Source organism: Hemitrygon akajei, chromosome 2, assembly GCF_048418815.1.
Source record: "Hemitrygon akajei chromosome 2, sHemAka1.3, whole genome shotgun sequence".
NCBI lineage: Eukaryota > Metazoa > Chordata > Chondrichthyes > Myliobatiformes > Dasyatidae > Hemitrygon > Hemitrygon akajei.
In genome coordinates this window covers 30,283,854-30,300,111 of record NC_133125.1, presented here as the reverse complement: position 1 = coordinate 30,300,111, position 16,258 = coordinate 30,283,854, and the positions used below count along the sequence as shown (strand labels likewise).

At 38.4% G+C, this 16,258-nt stretch overlaps 1 protein-coding gene across 1 annotated transcript in view; it reads left to right on the top strand.

Annotated features, from left to right (window-relative positions):
- Positions 1 to 16,258, top strand: part of cep120 (centrosomal protein 120) — a 92,479-nt gene that overhangs the window by 70,114 nt on the left and 6,107 nt on the right. The window contains exon 20 of the mRNA XM_073069497.1: positions 12,425 to 12,570. Coding sequence (XP_072925598.1) covers positions 12,425 to 12,570 — 146 coding nt within the window. The remainder of the gene's footprint in view (positions 1 to 12,424; positions 12,571 to 16,258) is intronic.

Genomic DNA, 16,258 nt, shown 5'->3' with positions numbered 1-16,258 from the left:
CAAAACTATATACAATATAGTTGTATAATATCTTTTGGGTTAAGAATCAAAAACCTGGCATTTGCTGCCATATTTTTTTTGTCCAGCCACAGAAATCTATTTGGTTTCAAGAGTTTCATAATTCTTGAGGAAAGCAGCATCAAAATATGATTAGCCCTTTTCACTCACTATGACCGTGACAGGCTTTGCATTCTTGCTGAATTCTGGTGGGTCTAAAATATCAGTCAGTGACTTGAAACTCCCAAATCTTTGTTTTCTGTCAAACATTACCATAAACTATTACATGCAGATAGAAGTTTCCAAATTTCTCAATAAACTGTTCATGACGGTATCCAGCTGTAGCCTGATGGGAATAGACATGTAATTTTGATTTTATATGCCAGAAGATCAATGTGAAGACATGTTTGTTACGACCCTATGTTTAAGTTCAGACTGTTGCTTTGTTCTGGTGAAATAGTTTCTTATTTTCTTGTTTCTGCAATCTGTTTTCTTTACAAAAATTAGTTTTGTGAATAATAATTTTTGAAAGCAAGATGTATTTATTTCTTTCAGAGAAATACAATTTCTTATCAATTGGTACACATCTCCCTCCTGGTTTCACAATTGTGAAATAATTAACCTGATTAATTTCTGAGTAATTTCGCCAAGTCTGTTTAAATATCCAGAAAAAAGCACTTTGAGGTTCAGTCTTGAAGTCATCCAGGACTTGCAACCCTCTTGTCAGCTGTGGGTTATTTTCAGAAAACTACACTTGAGTTTTTCAGCTTCTGCCAAGAGTTATTCCTAATGTCTTCAATCAGTGGGCAGTGTTTGACCATTGTTTAGTCTAACTGCATATTTACATCTCTTAAGATTTATGAGCGGCACTCCCATGTAAAGATGTTTATTTACATGATAGAGAGTCCTCTTAGTGCCACCTGTAAGCACGGGTTTCATTTTTTTTCAGTTTTACAGTCCCTTGTTTTAAGTTTGTTATTTTACAATACTTATGCATTCAATTTTTTTTTTCTTGCCTAGTGACTGGATATTTCACTAGTTTATATCAATAAGCAGGTGTCTTTTACTATTAGCTACATATGATTCTCTGCATTTAAAGAATTAAGTCTGTTTAAAAAATTTGAACTTAAAGTTTCAAATATCTTGGATGTGCCTGCAGCAGTGGTGATCTTGAAGTATTGCATATAGTCTGCATGTTCAGTGGGTTTTTGTTTATAAGTATTGTTACGAACCCAGTAACTGGGTTACTTACCAACAAAGATAGAGACGTCCATTGAAGTCTGATGATACTATTTTTAACAGTATTAGTAAAAATACACAAAAATAATATCAATGCAAATATACAGATAATATACATCGTCAATACTAAACCTAAAAGTGCGGGTATAATAATAATCAATAAGAAATAAGCTCTATCGTTGTCTAGGGGATAATGAATTATCCGATGGAAATCTATAGTTCATTTCAGTTCATACAGGCTGCCGTCGTTTGTTTGTCGCTGTGTTGCAATTGTTGGAGAGAGAGAGAGATAGAAGAATGGGAACAGTTACTGCTAAGTGTTTTGCCAACCTTCCTTTATGATTTCGATCTGTCGGTGTCTCGTTGTTGTGGCCGTTCAAGTATGACCTCTCCTTTAGCTAAACCGTTCCTCCATGATGAGCCCGCCACCCAGGCAAGGGAGGACACACATGAGCTCTCACCGGCTTCACTATAAAACGCTGTCACTGGATTTCTAGCGTTTCTCCTGGTGTGTCTAAGGGGTGTTCCCCAGACCCGTCTTTTATCCTCACTCATGGGGTCTCAGATGTCAATCAGGTTGGGATGATGCAATCCCTCAACCAGACTACTCTGGTTGTCCCCTGAGGGGTTTCAAAGAATAGTACAGTACTCAATACACAATTCCTTCTCCAAGAGACAACAGCAGTAATCAGTGGTTCCGTTCCGCTTATGTCAGGAGACATTCCAAACCTTGTGTATTCTGCAGTGTCTATATCAACTGCCTTTGCTGTTATCCTGTGTCTCTCCCATTACTGACATGCTGTGTATCTCTCTCATTTCCTGGGTCTCAGACCTGAAATAATAGCGATCTTGCGATTCTCAAAAAGGTGGGGGGGGGGGGCGACTTTGCTCCCTTCATTCGTAACAGTATGAAAATAATTTGACTGGTACCAGCCATCTTTTGCTTAGCCTTTTGCCGCTATAAAATATAAAATCCTCAATATTCAAAACTATATACTGTATATTTAGTTTAGTCTTGAGCTTGAAGCATAGAAATAAGAGCACCACAACATTTTGACGCATCATCAGAAAGTACATTTTGATAGAATAGAAAGCTGCCCTCTTATTTCCAAGTGCAGACAATTCTCAGTTTAAATATATTCACTCCAGTACTTTTGACTCTTTAGGTTACAAGTCCACAAGTTATTTACCATGAAGGGAAAGTGTACCGGATTTTGCATTCCCTCATGTTGTTTTCTGTACCTTCAGGTCACCGAGCTCAGTTTATTTTCAGAATTTATCACAGATTATGCTGTGCAGCCTTTTAGATGGGTTCAAGCTCTGAGAATTAATCCTTGCAGAAATCAAGGCAAGCTGCAGGCATTAATACTCAGCCAAATGTAATTAACAGAAATGAAAACCTCATTTTCTGGGCATCAGAAGTTTGATAAACGTGGTATCATTGATAGTGGGCAGTCCTTAACAACATGGGCCAAATATAACTAGGTCCTCAAAATAGTACTGCTAGGAATCTATAGCCTCTTAGAAAGGTCAGAAATATTACAATGAAAATATCAAGTTAAAGGTTGAGTACATTGTTAGATTAGAATCAATGGCCTGATCCCCCCTGAGCTCACTGATGATCCAGGAAAAAGGAGAACATGAGGCAAGGCTTTAAAGATGCGGGTTGGGAGGGGGGTGGAATTGCAGATCTTTTGATTGTGTTAATATATACAAGATCACCAAGCCAGTTTTGATTGTGTCAAGAAATATTAAAGCCCACATAATATTCACCTTGTGCAGATACCAGAACAAGGGAAAATGTTCCCAAATAGCTGAAACAAAGCATTGAGCAAGGTGGCAACTCTCCCAAACAAGTGCTTGCCATGGGTGAAATGGAGCTTTATTAGTGGAGTTGTTATACATTTTCCATTTTGAGTGATGAGAAACCATTGCAAGGTAGTCACAGACTGCTTTCTTGGAAGAGATGAAGATAACTGTAAGCTTAAGCCATGATCAGTCTATCACTCAGAGGATCTGAGTGCCCTAAAAGAATTGGTGATTTAACAAAATGCTTGGATAAAGGCTCTGCTCTTTCAAGATTTTATCATGCCATTTCGATCCCCCTTCACATTGTTTTGCAAGAAATAAATTGGACAACAAAGCCTTGCTCATTGTCAACAACACCTGTGCTCACCTGATTGACATCATGGCCATGATCAAGAACATTTGTATGTTGTGCTTTTGCCCAATTTTTTGTTGCATTCAAGGCATATCATCTGTACTCTGCCAGCACAAGTTGACCAGCACTAACAAACCAACTTTTCAGGAAGTTTAATGGAATTGCAATATCAAGATAGCCATGGATTACATTGGTGCCCATTGGGATGATGTTGCCATACAATTTTGAAAGGTAAATGGAGATGACTATGACCACTGTGTGTGAGGATATGTTTGATGAAGTAAATCAGCAATTATGTACAAGAGTAATTACAGAATCAAGGTCAAAATTTTCCAAATAAGTATCCAATAGAGGTTGAGCAACTGAGGTCACAAAGAATGTGAAGCTCACCTCTTAGGGTTGCTATCTTCAAAATATTCTGTTGTGAAAAGGCTATCAAAGATATTTTTCAACATCAAGAAAGATTATTATCTGAACGGTGGCCGATTAGGAAAAGGGGAGATGCAACGAGACCTAGGTGTCATTGTACACCAGTCATTGAAGGTGGGCATGCAGGTACAGCAGGCGGTGAAAAAGGCAAATGGTATGATGGCATTCGTAGCAAAAGGTTTTGAGTACAGGAACAGGGAGGTTGTACTGCAGTTGTACAAGGCCTTGGTGAGATGGCACCTGGAGTATTGTGTGCAGTTTTGGTCCCCTAATCTGAGGAAAGACATTCTTGCCATAGAGGGAGTACAAAGAAGGTTCATCAGATTGATTCTTGGGATGGCAGGACTTTCATATGAAGAAAGACTGGATCGATTAGGCTTATACTTGCTGGAATTTAGAAGATTGAGGGGGGATCTTATTGAAACGTATAAAATTCTAAAGGGATTGGACAGGCTAGATGCAGGATGATTGTTTCCGATGTTGGGGAAGTCCAGAATGAGGGGTCACAGTTTAAGGATAAAGGGGAAGCCTTTTAGGACCGAGATGAGGAAAAACTTCTTCACACAGAGAGTGGTGAATCTGTGGAATTCTCTGCCACAGGAAACAGTTGAGGCCAGTTCATTGGCTATATTTAAAAGGAGGTTAGATATGGCCCTTGTGGCTAAAGGGATTAGGGGGTATGGAGAGAAAGCAAGTACAGGGTTCTGAGTTGGATGATCAGCCATGATCATACTGAATGGTGGTGCAGGCTCGAAGGGCCGAATGGCCTAATCCTGCACCTATTTTCTATGTTTCTAAAGCAAATGATGACTGTCCCAGCCTTAATGTAGCCACGTACTAGGAAACACTCTGCTTTGCTCGAAAGACTGAATTAAATGTAAAGGCTTTCCATCAAAAGCTTATAAGAATTATTCATCAAAGATCCAGTGACATGGGTAAAGCTCTCAACATGAGCATTGCAAACCTATTAAACTTGGATTTACCATCACTGTCACCATCCATCTGTTACTGAATAACTGCCTCCCACTTGCTCCTGCTATCACCTTAACAGTCAATGAGAAAAGTATCCACCAGATGAGAGGAAACATCCTCTGCACATTTGCTAATCAAGACATACCATGATCTTGTACCTTAGGAACCCTAAAAGTTTTCTTTTTACCTTGATGGGTGATGTAATTATTAATAACCTGATATTTGAGACTTAACTGTAAAGAAAAATATTTTGATATTCAAATGACCTTTTATTCATTCTTCCAGTCATTCTGATATTTTTATGAAATTAATCTATCTCAAAGCAGCTAAAAAGGCAACCAGAATTCCCATTCAAAATAAGTCATTAAATGTCTTCTGACAAAATTATTAATGCACTTATATTTTATGGAGGTAGTTAATTCATCATGAAGCCACTGGAAATCAGAAAATCTTGCTATAAAGAAACAAAGTTGGCTTGAGTTTTACTGGCTATTTTTTATGTAATATAATGAAGTATTGGAATGTTGTCGGAATGGAGAATTATAATGATCAAAATGTCAATATTGTGAGTTAATAGATGTGGGGAAAGAGAATAAGAAATAATGAAGTGTAGGCAAATATGAGCTGCAAAACAAACATAAATATAGGAAAGCAAGTAAAAATGCAGTTGATGGCAACTGAAGCAATAACAAATGCTGGATGAACCCAAGTGGTCAAGCAGCATGTGTGGGAAGAAAGCAGTTAATGTTTTCATTAACTGCTTTCACCTGCCTTGGATTTTGTTTGACCAGATGAGTTTTTGCAACATTTCTGTTTTTAAAGTACATTGAATAAAGTACAAATAAATTAATTTTCCTCTGTTGCAGTTTCATTTCTACTTCAAATTACAAGTGATTTTTTAGTTTGGATAGACATGCATGTGCAGCAAACCTTGACAGCATTCATGCATGACCTAGTAATTGACATGAAACAATCCAGCCAGTGACTATCACAGCAGAGGGAATCTAACCACCTTCATTTGATGATAATCAGGATTAATTACCACACCTTCAACATTCTGGAATGAGTTGGGGTGAAAGCTGGTCCTAATGACTGGAAAAGACAACAAAAAAGCAAACGAGAAGGCAAATAATATAGTAAAAAATAGTGAAAAGTTAGAAGATTGGAAAGGTTTTAAAAAGCAACATTTGGCAAATAAAAACAGCCATCAGGAGAGAAAAGGTCAACAGGGCACGCCAGCCAATAATACAAAAGAGGGTACAAAAAGTTTTTCGGATCTATAAAGAGAGGCAAGAGTGAATATCAGACGGCTGGAAAATGACGCTGGATTGGTAGTAATGGGGGATAAAGAAATGGAGGAATTTAATAAGTATTTTGCATCAGTCTTCACTGTGGAAGACACAAACAGTATGCCAGAAATACAAGAGTGATGGGCAGAAGTGAGTGTGATTGCTATTACTAAGGAGAAGGTACTTGAGAAGCTGAAAGGCCTGGAGTGTTCTGGACCAGATGGACTACACCCTAGGGTTCTGAAGGAGGCAGCTGAAGAAATTGTGGAGGAATTAGTAATGATCTTTCAAGAATCCCTAGATTCTGGAATGGCTCTGGAGGACTGGAAAATTGCAAATATCACTCCACCTTTTAAGATGAGAGGGAGGGAGTGAAAAGGAAATTATAGACCAGTTACCCTGTCTTCAGTGGTTGAAAAGATGGAGTCCATTATTAAGATTGAGACTTAAGGGTTTGTGGAGGCCGGATAAAATAGGCCAAAGTCAGCATGGTTTCCTTATGGGGAAATCTTGCCTGTCCAATCTGTTGGAATTCTTTGAGGAAACAACAGGCAGGATAGAGAAAGAGTCAGTGGATGTTTACTTGGATTTTCAGAAAGCCTTTGACAAGGTGCTGCACATGAGTCTGTTCAAAAAGGAAAGCACCCATGAAATTACAGATGAGATATTGGCATAGATCGAAGATTGGCTAACTGTCAGGAGGTAAGGAGTGTGAATAAAGGGGGCCTTTTCTGGTTGGCTGCTGGTGCCTAATGGTGTTCTGCAGGGCTTAATATTTGGGACCTCTCCTTTTCATGTTATATGTCAGTGAATAGGGTGCCAGAACTGATGACTTTATGGAGAAGTTTGCAGACAGTACAAAGATTGGTGGAGGGATAGGTGACGTGGAGGCAGCAGCAAGTCTGCAGAAAGACTTACATTGGGATAACGTGCAAAGAAATGGCAGATGGAGTACAGTGTAGGGAAGTGTATGGGCATGCACTTTGGTAGAAAGAATCAAGGCATAGACTATTTTCTAAGCAGGGGGATAATTCAAAAATCAGAAGTGCAAAGTGAATTGGGAGTCCTCATGCTTAGATTCCCTAAGGATTAACTTGCAGATTGAGTTGGTGGTAAGAAAAACAGATGCAATGTTAGCATTCATTTCAAGAGACCAGAATAGTAAAGCAAGGATATAATGCAGAGCCTTTTAAGTCATTGGTCAGACTGTATTTGGAGTGTTGTGAACAGTTTTGGGCTCCTTATCTGAGAAAAGATGTGCTAGCATTGAATAGGGTCCAGAGGAGATTCACGAGATTTATTCTGGGAATGATGGGTTTAACGTATGAGAAGTGTTTGATGGCTCTGGGCCTGTACTCAATGGAATTTAGAAGAATAGGGGGGTGGGATCTCATTGAAACCTATTGAATATTGAAAGACTTGTGTTGAGTGGATGCAAAAAGGATGTTTCCAGTAGTGTGGAGTCTAGGACCAGAAGGCATGGCCTCAGAATAGAGGATGTCCATTTAGAACAGTTGAGGAGGAATTTCTTTAGCCAGAGGGTGGTGAATATTTGGAATTAATTACCCAGATGGCTGTGGAGGCCAAGTCATTGCATATCTTTAAAGCAGAGGGTGATAGATTCTTGATTAGTCAAGATGTCAAAAGGTTATGGGGGAAAAAGGCTGGAGAATGTACTTGAAAGGGAAAATGAATCAGCCACGATGGTATGCCAGAGCAGACTCGATGGGCTGAATGTCCTAATTCTGCTCCTGTATATTATTTGACTGCATAAATGCTATCACTGCAAGTGTTTGGTATTTTTGGACAGATACTTTCCTCCCAACTCTCCAGACCCTTGGTGTATATATTGGGCACAGAAGTTGAAATACCCTCAACTTGCCTGAATAGTTAATGACAATTATAACAAGGTAATAAGCAGTTGAACAAGTGGAGTCCAAAATTGTTCTGCATAAAACACAGCCAGTTTTTTTTCCCCCAAAGCCCTGGAAATTATTTCTTTTCAGATTCAATTTAAATACTGTGATTAAATCCATTAATATTATGGTGTTGTCCAGCTCCTAGCTAGTGTTTGCATTCCAAAAAAAAATTCTTGTTTCACTTTTTATTTTGCCACTCATCTTCATTCGCTCTCCATTGATGCTGGAGCCCTTGAACAGTTTCTCCCTATCTGATCCCTTAATATTTTTAAACATTTTTTTCTGTTAGATATCCTCACAGCCTCCTATTATCCAGGGGGAACAACCCCAACTTCTCTATGTCACTGAAGTACCTCATCCCTCAATAATTTGGCAAATCTCGATGCACTCTTTCCAAATCAGTCTAAGTTTTCCCACATCATAGAACCCAGAAGTGGGTTAAATGCTGCAGCTGTGACTAAATTAATGTTTCATTATGACTGTGTGTATACACACACACCACTTTCTCAACCTGTCTTGTAAGTTTAGATCAAATAAGTACATATACAAAAACATAGATATGAGGTACCTCTTTTAAAATGATACCTTTTATATGTCCTCTTTTTCTTATTACAATGTAACATTTTGCATTTAACAGCTTTAAATTTCAACCACTATTCTTCCAACTGTACTGTTTATATCTCTTTAAAGCCTATTAATACTTCCCTCAGTCCACTATGCTTCCAAGTTCAATGTTATCTTCTATTCTGGAGATCAGTTTGTGTATACCCCAAGTTCAAACCATTAATCATATCTTTAAGAAAAATGATTTTGTATAGACCCTGGAAAATGTCAGTGTGCACTTCCCTACAGTCCAACTGAAAACCTTCCATTTGTTGTTACTTTGCCATTTTTCTATTGATTCTGCTCTGGCCCCTATTACTCCATTCCTCTCCGACTTAGTGACAGGTTTGTCATAAAAATGTGGTACCTTCTCTGGTACCTTCTGGAAATTTAGGCTTGCAACAATAATTACATTTCCTTCATTTTTCACTGCTTCACTAATTCAGCCAAGTTAGTTGGCATGATTTGTTTTTAACAAATTTATGCTGGCATTCTATAATCAATCCACCTATATCCATATGACTGCTAATTTTGACCCTAATTTCTGTTCCTGGAACTTTCAGCACCAACATGGTTAGTGGTCTATCATTATTGGATTCATCCTCTTACTATTTTGCACAAGGTTAAAATATATGCAAATATTATAATTAAGGAGGGGTTAATATGATGGGATTAACATAATGAGGAAATAAAAGGTCTAGTATCTTTGAAGATAAATAACTTGTTACATCTGAATAATCACAAACTGAAAAGCAGTAAGGGAGAAAATTTTGAAGACACTGGCCATATTTTTTTCAATCTTTCTCAGCTACAGCAGAGGTATTGGAGGATTGAGATAATAGAGTAGTTATAGGCCAATCAGTTAACCTTTGGCAATGGAGGACAAAGTAATGGATCAGTTCCAAGGGATAGTCCAAACCATCTAGATCAGTGGTTCCCAACGTGGGGCGTACGCCCCACAGGGGGATAATTTGATTTTTAAGGGGGGCAATTCGAGAATGAGTTATTAACAGTGAATTTTTTCTAGTAAGTCTGTGTGAGTATGAGTGTGTGTGCGCGAGTTAATACATATGTGTATATACAGTATGCATACATAAAAATACTTGTGTGTATGTACATGTGTAATTGCGTATGTACTGTATATATAGTGTATCACCATCATTACAACCATCAAATGGCTTTCATAATTAAATTAATGAATTGACTGATGTAGGAAGGAACGAATGAACAAGTCCAAACGCGTAAGAAACTCGTACGAGGTCGCGCCAATGCTGCTTTTTGCAGTAGCTTTCGGTTCTTGGTGGTGTGAAGGTGTGTACATTGCGTCATCTGTTTTAAACGGTGTATCTGTCTTTGTATGCTGTAGAAACGAATCGGCATTATTTTATTTATTTTTTATTATTATTATTTTAATATCACTTAATGTTCTTTTTTTTTTTACAATTTCTTAGTAATTTCTTCCTCAGTACTTTAACAGTCCTTTGGTTCTTTTATTTTTCTCTTTCATGAATGCCATGTTCTTTGGAAGCTTGTTTAAACCAAGTTAATGGTCTTTTAGGCTTCCTCCAGGTGAATAGGAGTTCACTTTTTGAATAATAAGAATTACATATCACCACAGGGGGCATCAGGATTTTAGAGGTGATTAGGTGGGGCATGGCCAAAAAAAGGTTGGGAACCACTGATCTAGATCAATTGAGGACACTGTTTAGATTGAGCCATCAGACTTTTAAAACAAAATGGGATAACTTTATTTGACTCATCATTGAGGCATTTCCACAACCTATAAGCTCACTTTTAGGGACTGTTAATCTCATGTTCTTAATATTAATTGCTTATTTATTATCGTTAGTTCTTTTTGTATTTACTGTTGTCTTTTGGTTACAGGTTGAACATCCAAGTTGATGTGGTCCTTCATTGATTCCATTATGGTTGTTATTCTATTATGGATTTATTGAATATGCCCTTAAGAAAATGAACCTCACAGTTGTATATTGTGACATATATATACTTTGATGATGATAAATATACTTTGAACTTTGCTAAAGAAAAGCCATTTCTCATATATGGGCCCTTTGAGTCCATGCTTGGTCTCACCATCGCAGCAATCCTGATTCGCCACTTCAAAGCTCCTGTCATACACTAATACGAGGAGCAATTTCTCTTCCTAACTGAAGCGATCCCATGCTTTTTAGTTGGTATATCTCTGGATTAAACTTTTCTAATGTTAAGGTTTTAAACAAAAATATTTTTTCCACTTATTCTCAATGCTAATTGTGAAATAATTTTAGAAGTATCATTGATTCTGTTTGGAACATGTAGCAGACTAGTGTTTGAAGTATAAATGAGCAACAAATATATCAAATCACGAACAAGGGGAAATCAACAGATGCTGGAAATCCAAGCAACACACCAAATGCTAGAGGAACTCAGCAGGCCAAGCAGCATCTCTGGACAAAAGTACAATCGATGTTTCAGTCCAAGACCATGCGACAGGATTGGAGCAGAAAAGCTGAGGAGTAGATGTAAAAGGTGGGGAGGGGAGAGAGAGAAACACAAGATGATAGGTGAAACCAGGAGGGGGAGGGATGAAGTAAAGAGCTGGGAAGTTGATTGGTGGGAGAGATACAGGGCTGGAGAAGGGAGATTTGGATATGAAATAACAGAAGACCATGGAAGAAAGAAAAGGGGGGAGGAGCACTAGAGGGAGGCAATGGGCAGGCAAGGAGATGAGATGGAAAAGGGGATGGGGAATGTTGAGGAATGTGGGCATTACTGAATGTTCAAGAAGTCGATATTCATGCCATCAGGTTGGAGGCTATCCAGACGGAATATAAGGTGTTGTTCCTCCAACCTGAGTGTGGCTCCATCGCGACAGTAGAGGAGGCCATGGATTGACATACGAGAATGGGTGGCCACATGGAGATCCTACTTCTGGCTGATGGAGCGTAGGTGCTCGGCTAAACGGTCTCACAATCTACGTCAGGTCTCACTGATGTATATGAGGCCACCAGGGAGCACTATTGGTGGGGGTGGGGGGTGGGGGAGGAAGGAAAGATGTGCATGGTGGTGGGATCCCTTTGGAGATGGCAGCACATTCAAGAACATTCTGGATTAAATTTTTCTTTTGAATGTTGTTAGACTCATTCTTCACATTGAATTTCCAAGAATTTGTTTTGCACTGAATGCTCTTGTAATTAACTGCTAAAAAGTATATTTTGTATTTAATAGTGTGTGTAGTTCAGTCAATCTTTAACCAACTGAATTGAAAACAACTGATCTAAGCAGTGCTAGAAATATCAATGGTATAATGGCTCAAGAAATTAATGCCTTTAATGAATTTAAATGATAAATCAAATCAGAGTTTCTGTCTTTGGGAAGCTTTCAGAGGAGACAAGCTCCTTTAATGAATGATTTTATATTTCTATGATACTTGTATTTTTTCACTGATAAAAGATTGTGCCTATTTACACATACAGTCTGACTCAATGTATAATTGTGCATTGTTCAATTGAGATAACTATTTGTGACTGAAGACTTCTTATTCTTTGGAGTATGTTTTGCTTCAGAATTATGGAAGGATAAATGTGCCCTATAATAAAATTATGCTTTCATTTTTTGATTTGTTACACCCTAAATATGCTCTTAGTGCTTCCTAAAATTCACAATAATATGTGTAATTTAAGTTTCAAAGAATGCTAATTTCTTTTAACCATAAGAAAGCTGCAAAATTAGTTATTTTCTGGTTAACTATTAATCAGCTATTTTTAACTGAACTCAGAGCAGTTGCTGACTTGACAGTATTCTGTTTGTTCCAGCGCGAGCAAGAAAATGCCATGGCAAGACTCAAAAAGCAACAGCAAGAACTAGAACATATGAGGTTACGATATCTTGCAGCAGAGGAAAAAGAAGTGGTTAAAACAGACCGACAAGAATTGGAGGAAATTAAGAATGAATTGAACAGGTACTAGAGAAAAATGAAGTGCAGTGTCTAATTAGCATTGTCTTTGGTTTTGATCTTAATGGTATAAAATTTAGAAAATTTGATCTATGCATGCTATAAAGAGAAATTATATAATGCCAAGAAATTCTGTTGTTTTTCTCCTGTAGATTTCTACTTGTCTTTTTACCTTGTTTTAAGTTTTCCTCTCCTGGTTATTTCTTTCTGCATATTAAAACTTGCTTTTTACTATAACTATTGAGTTCTGATCCGAGGTTGTTTACCTGAAGTGTTAGCTGTTTTCCTCAGACATGCTGCCTGAAGTGCTAAGTATATGCAGTATTTGTTGCTTTTTACATCTTGGATTTCCACTATCCCTATATTTTGCTTTTCTACCTATGAGTCTTTGCTGGTAGCATATGGGTGCACTCATTAAGAAAATAAACAATTTAAAACCGAGACAGATGCATGTCATATTTTCATCTAGCATTTTGGCTAGGGTAAAATGCCTGTCATTAGGATAGAAAGTTGGGAGTGGATTAATCAACTCAAAACTTGGAAAGCTTTACAGAAGAAAGAGAAAATTACCAGTTCTTAACCAATGAGGACTGCCCAACGTTTTGCTTAATCATTGTATCTTTAATTGCTTTTTTATTTCCGTTATAACTGAACCATTGGTTGTCCAACATAATTTTCCTTTTAGAATTTCAGGATATTTTTGGTTAATTGCTCTGTTGGTATTTTCCAAGTCTCCTTGTATATCCTTTAATACAGTCCCTTAATTGACTGGTCTATAATTCCCCCTCCATCCTTTTATTAAATAGTGTGGTTACATTTGGAACCCTTTCATTTGTAGCAACTATTTCATGATTGCAATCTGTAGGCTTCTGGTAAACAATTAACCAATCATCCGCTATTTCCACAGCTATTTCCATTTGTACTCTAGGACAGCAATGTGGCAGATAGGGCATTGTATTGCTTGCCTTTAGCCAGTAATTCTGTTGAGAACTGCTGGTTACGTGTCATTGTTCTTTAGTTTGTCTATCCCTGTCACTTGAAATATGGAATCTAGAAATCAGCAGGTCAGGTGGCAGCCTGCCCGATTCCCGGCTGACTGCTGTACTTGGAATTTGGAGAGGCATCCAGTGCCTGAACTCCAAGAAGTACACTTCCTTTCATTTGAATAAAAAGGGAAGTCATTTCTCATGTGTTTTATTTATTTTAGTTTTAAATTTGTCCATTTTTAACTAATTATTGAAGTTTATTTAAACTGAATGTCACTATCAGAGATATTGGAAAACTGTTCAGTGTAGGGTGGCACAGCTGGTAAAGTTACAGCTTCGCTGCTCAAGGTACCCAGGGCCACCTCTCCTCCAATGCTGTGGGTGTGGAGTTCACACATTCTTCTTGTAGCCACATGGGCTTCCTCCCACAACCTAAAGACATGTAGGTTGTTAGGTTAATTGTCCACTTTAGATTGCTCCTAATGTGGAGATGAGAGGAATCGATGTGAATAACTAATGTGTATAACTCTGACTGTATGAATATAGAATAGTGTAGCACAGCTAAAGGCTCTTTGATTCTTCATGCGTGCATCAACCATGGTGCCACTCTGGGCTAATTCCTGTATACTGTATTCCTGTTCATGTCTATGTCTGAATGCCTCTTTGCTTGTACAATATCCCCTGATGCGTGATCTAAGCACCAACCAGTCTCTGCTGAAATAAAAGCTTGTCTTGCAAATCTCCTTTTAACTTTACACCTCTCATCTTAAAGCTATCCCCTCAAATATTTGATGATTTCACATGAGGAAAAGACTCTACCCTGTCTATACTAATCAGGGACAACATCACAGCTGTGCTCAGAGGGGACATAATGGAGGGCTCGTCCACTGAGCCTATATGGGTAGAACTCAAAAACAGGAAGGGTTCAATTGCTCTGGGATTGTTCTACAGACACCCCAATAGCCACTGGGACTTTGAGGAATAGATATGCAGGCACATTACGGAAAGGTGTGAAATCAATAAAGTTGTTGTCATAGGAGACTGATGTAAAACTGGGACCTTCTTAGTGCAAGAGGTTTAGATGGTGCAGAATTTGTTAGGTGAATCCAGCAGGGTTTCTTAAATCAATACGTAGATAGTTCAACAAGAGGAGGGACTGTACTGGACCTTGTGTTAGGTAATAACCCTGGCCAGGTGACTGCCCTTTCAGTGAGTGAGCAGTGAGGGACCAGTGGCCACAACCCAAGTTTTAAGATAGCTATAAAATACGGATAAGTATTGCCCTTTTGGGAGGGTACTAAATTAGAGTGGGGCAAATTATGAGAGCATTAGGCAGGAACTTGTGGAAGTTAATTGGGATCAGCTATTTTTGATCAAGTCCACATCGAATATGTTGAAAGTATGTAAAGACTAAACTGCACAGAATACATGGCGGATATGTTGCAGTCAGAAGGAAGAATAAAGATGGCAAGATAAGAGAATCTTGGACTTCAAGAGAGGTGATGAATTCAGTCAAGAAGAAAAAGTATGTATGTAAAGCTTAGGAAGCTAGAATCAAACAGAGCCCTCGAGGATTATAAAGAAGACAGAAAAGAACTCAAGAAGGGAATTTGGAAAGCCAAGAGGGGCCATGAAATGTCATTAGCAAGTATGATTAAAGAAAATCCCAGGGCATTCTATAAATACATTAAGAGCAAGAGGTTTGCTAGGAAGAGGGTAAGACACTCAAGAATAAAGGAGGAACATTTGCTTGGATGCAGAGGATATGAGGACCCATTGAGTACTTTACATCAGTATTTACCAAGATGGACATGGAGGATCAGAAGATCAGTGCTGGCCAAATGTGAAGTGTTGTATCTTGGTAGATCAAATTTAAAGAGACAGTCCACTGTTAAGGGCAAGACACTTAACTGTTGAGCAGAGGGTTCTTGGGGTCCAAGGTCATAACTCCCTGAAACCAGCTGCATAGGTTGATAGGGTGGCTAAAAAGGCATATAGCATGCTCGCCATTATTAGTTAAGGCATTGAGTTCAAAAGTCAGGAAGTTTTGTTGCAGCTTTATTAAAACTTCTTCGGCCACATCTGGAGTATTGCACACTGTTCCAGTCATCCATTTATAGGAAATATGTTGAAACTTTGGAGTGGAGCAGAAGTGCTTTACCAGGATGTTTCTGGATTACAGAGCCTGTGCTATAACAAGAAGTTAGACAAACTGGGAGCAGTGGAGGCAGAGGGGAGATTTGATAGAGATTTATAAGGTTATGAAAGGCCAAGGCAGTATCTTTTTTCCTAGGTTTGAAATGTCTAATACCCAAGGGCATGCAGTTGGAGTGAGAAGTGGAAGATATGAGGGGCAGGTTTTTTCACTGAGCGTTGGGTGCCTGGAATTTGCTACTTGGGGTGGTGGTAGAGTCAGCTACATTAGGGACTTTTTTGAGATATTTAGATAGGCACAGGAATGTGAGGAAAATGGAAGGACATAGGCAGAAGATACCAGTTTAGTTGGCCATTTGATTTACTAATTTAATTCAGCACAAGGTTGTGGGCTGAAGGGTCTGTTCCTGTGCTGTGTTGTTCTGTGTTCTCTCTATGCCTTTCATAATTTCATTTACTTCTATCATATCATCTATCTGCTTCAGATGCTCAAAAGAAAATAATCCAAGTTTGATCCAACCTTTCTTTAGAGATAATAGACCCCAATCCAGAAG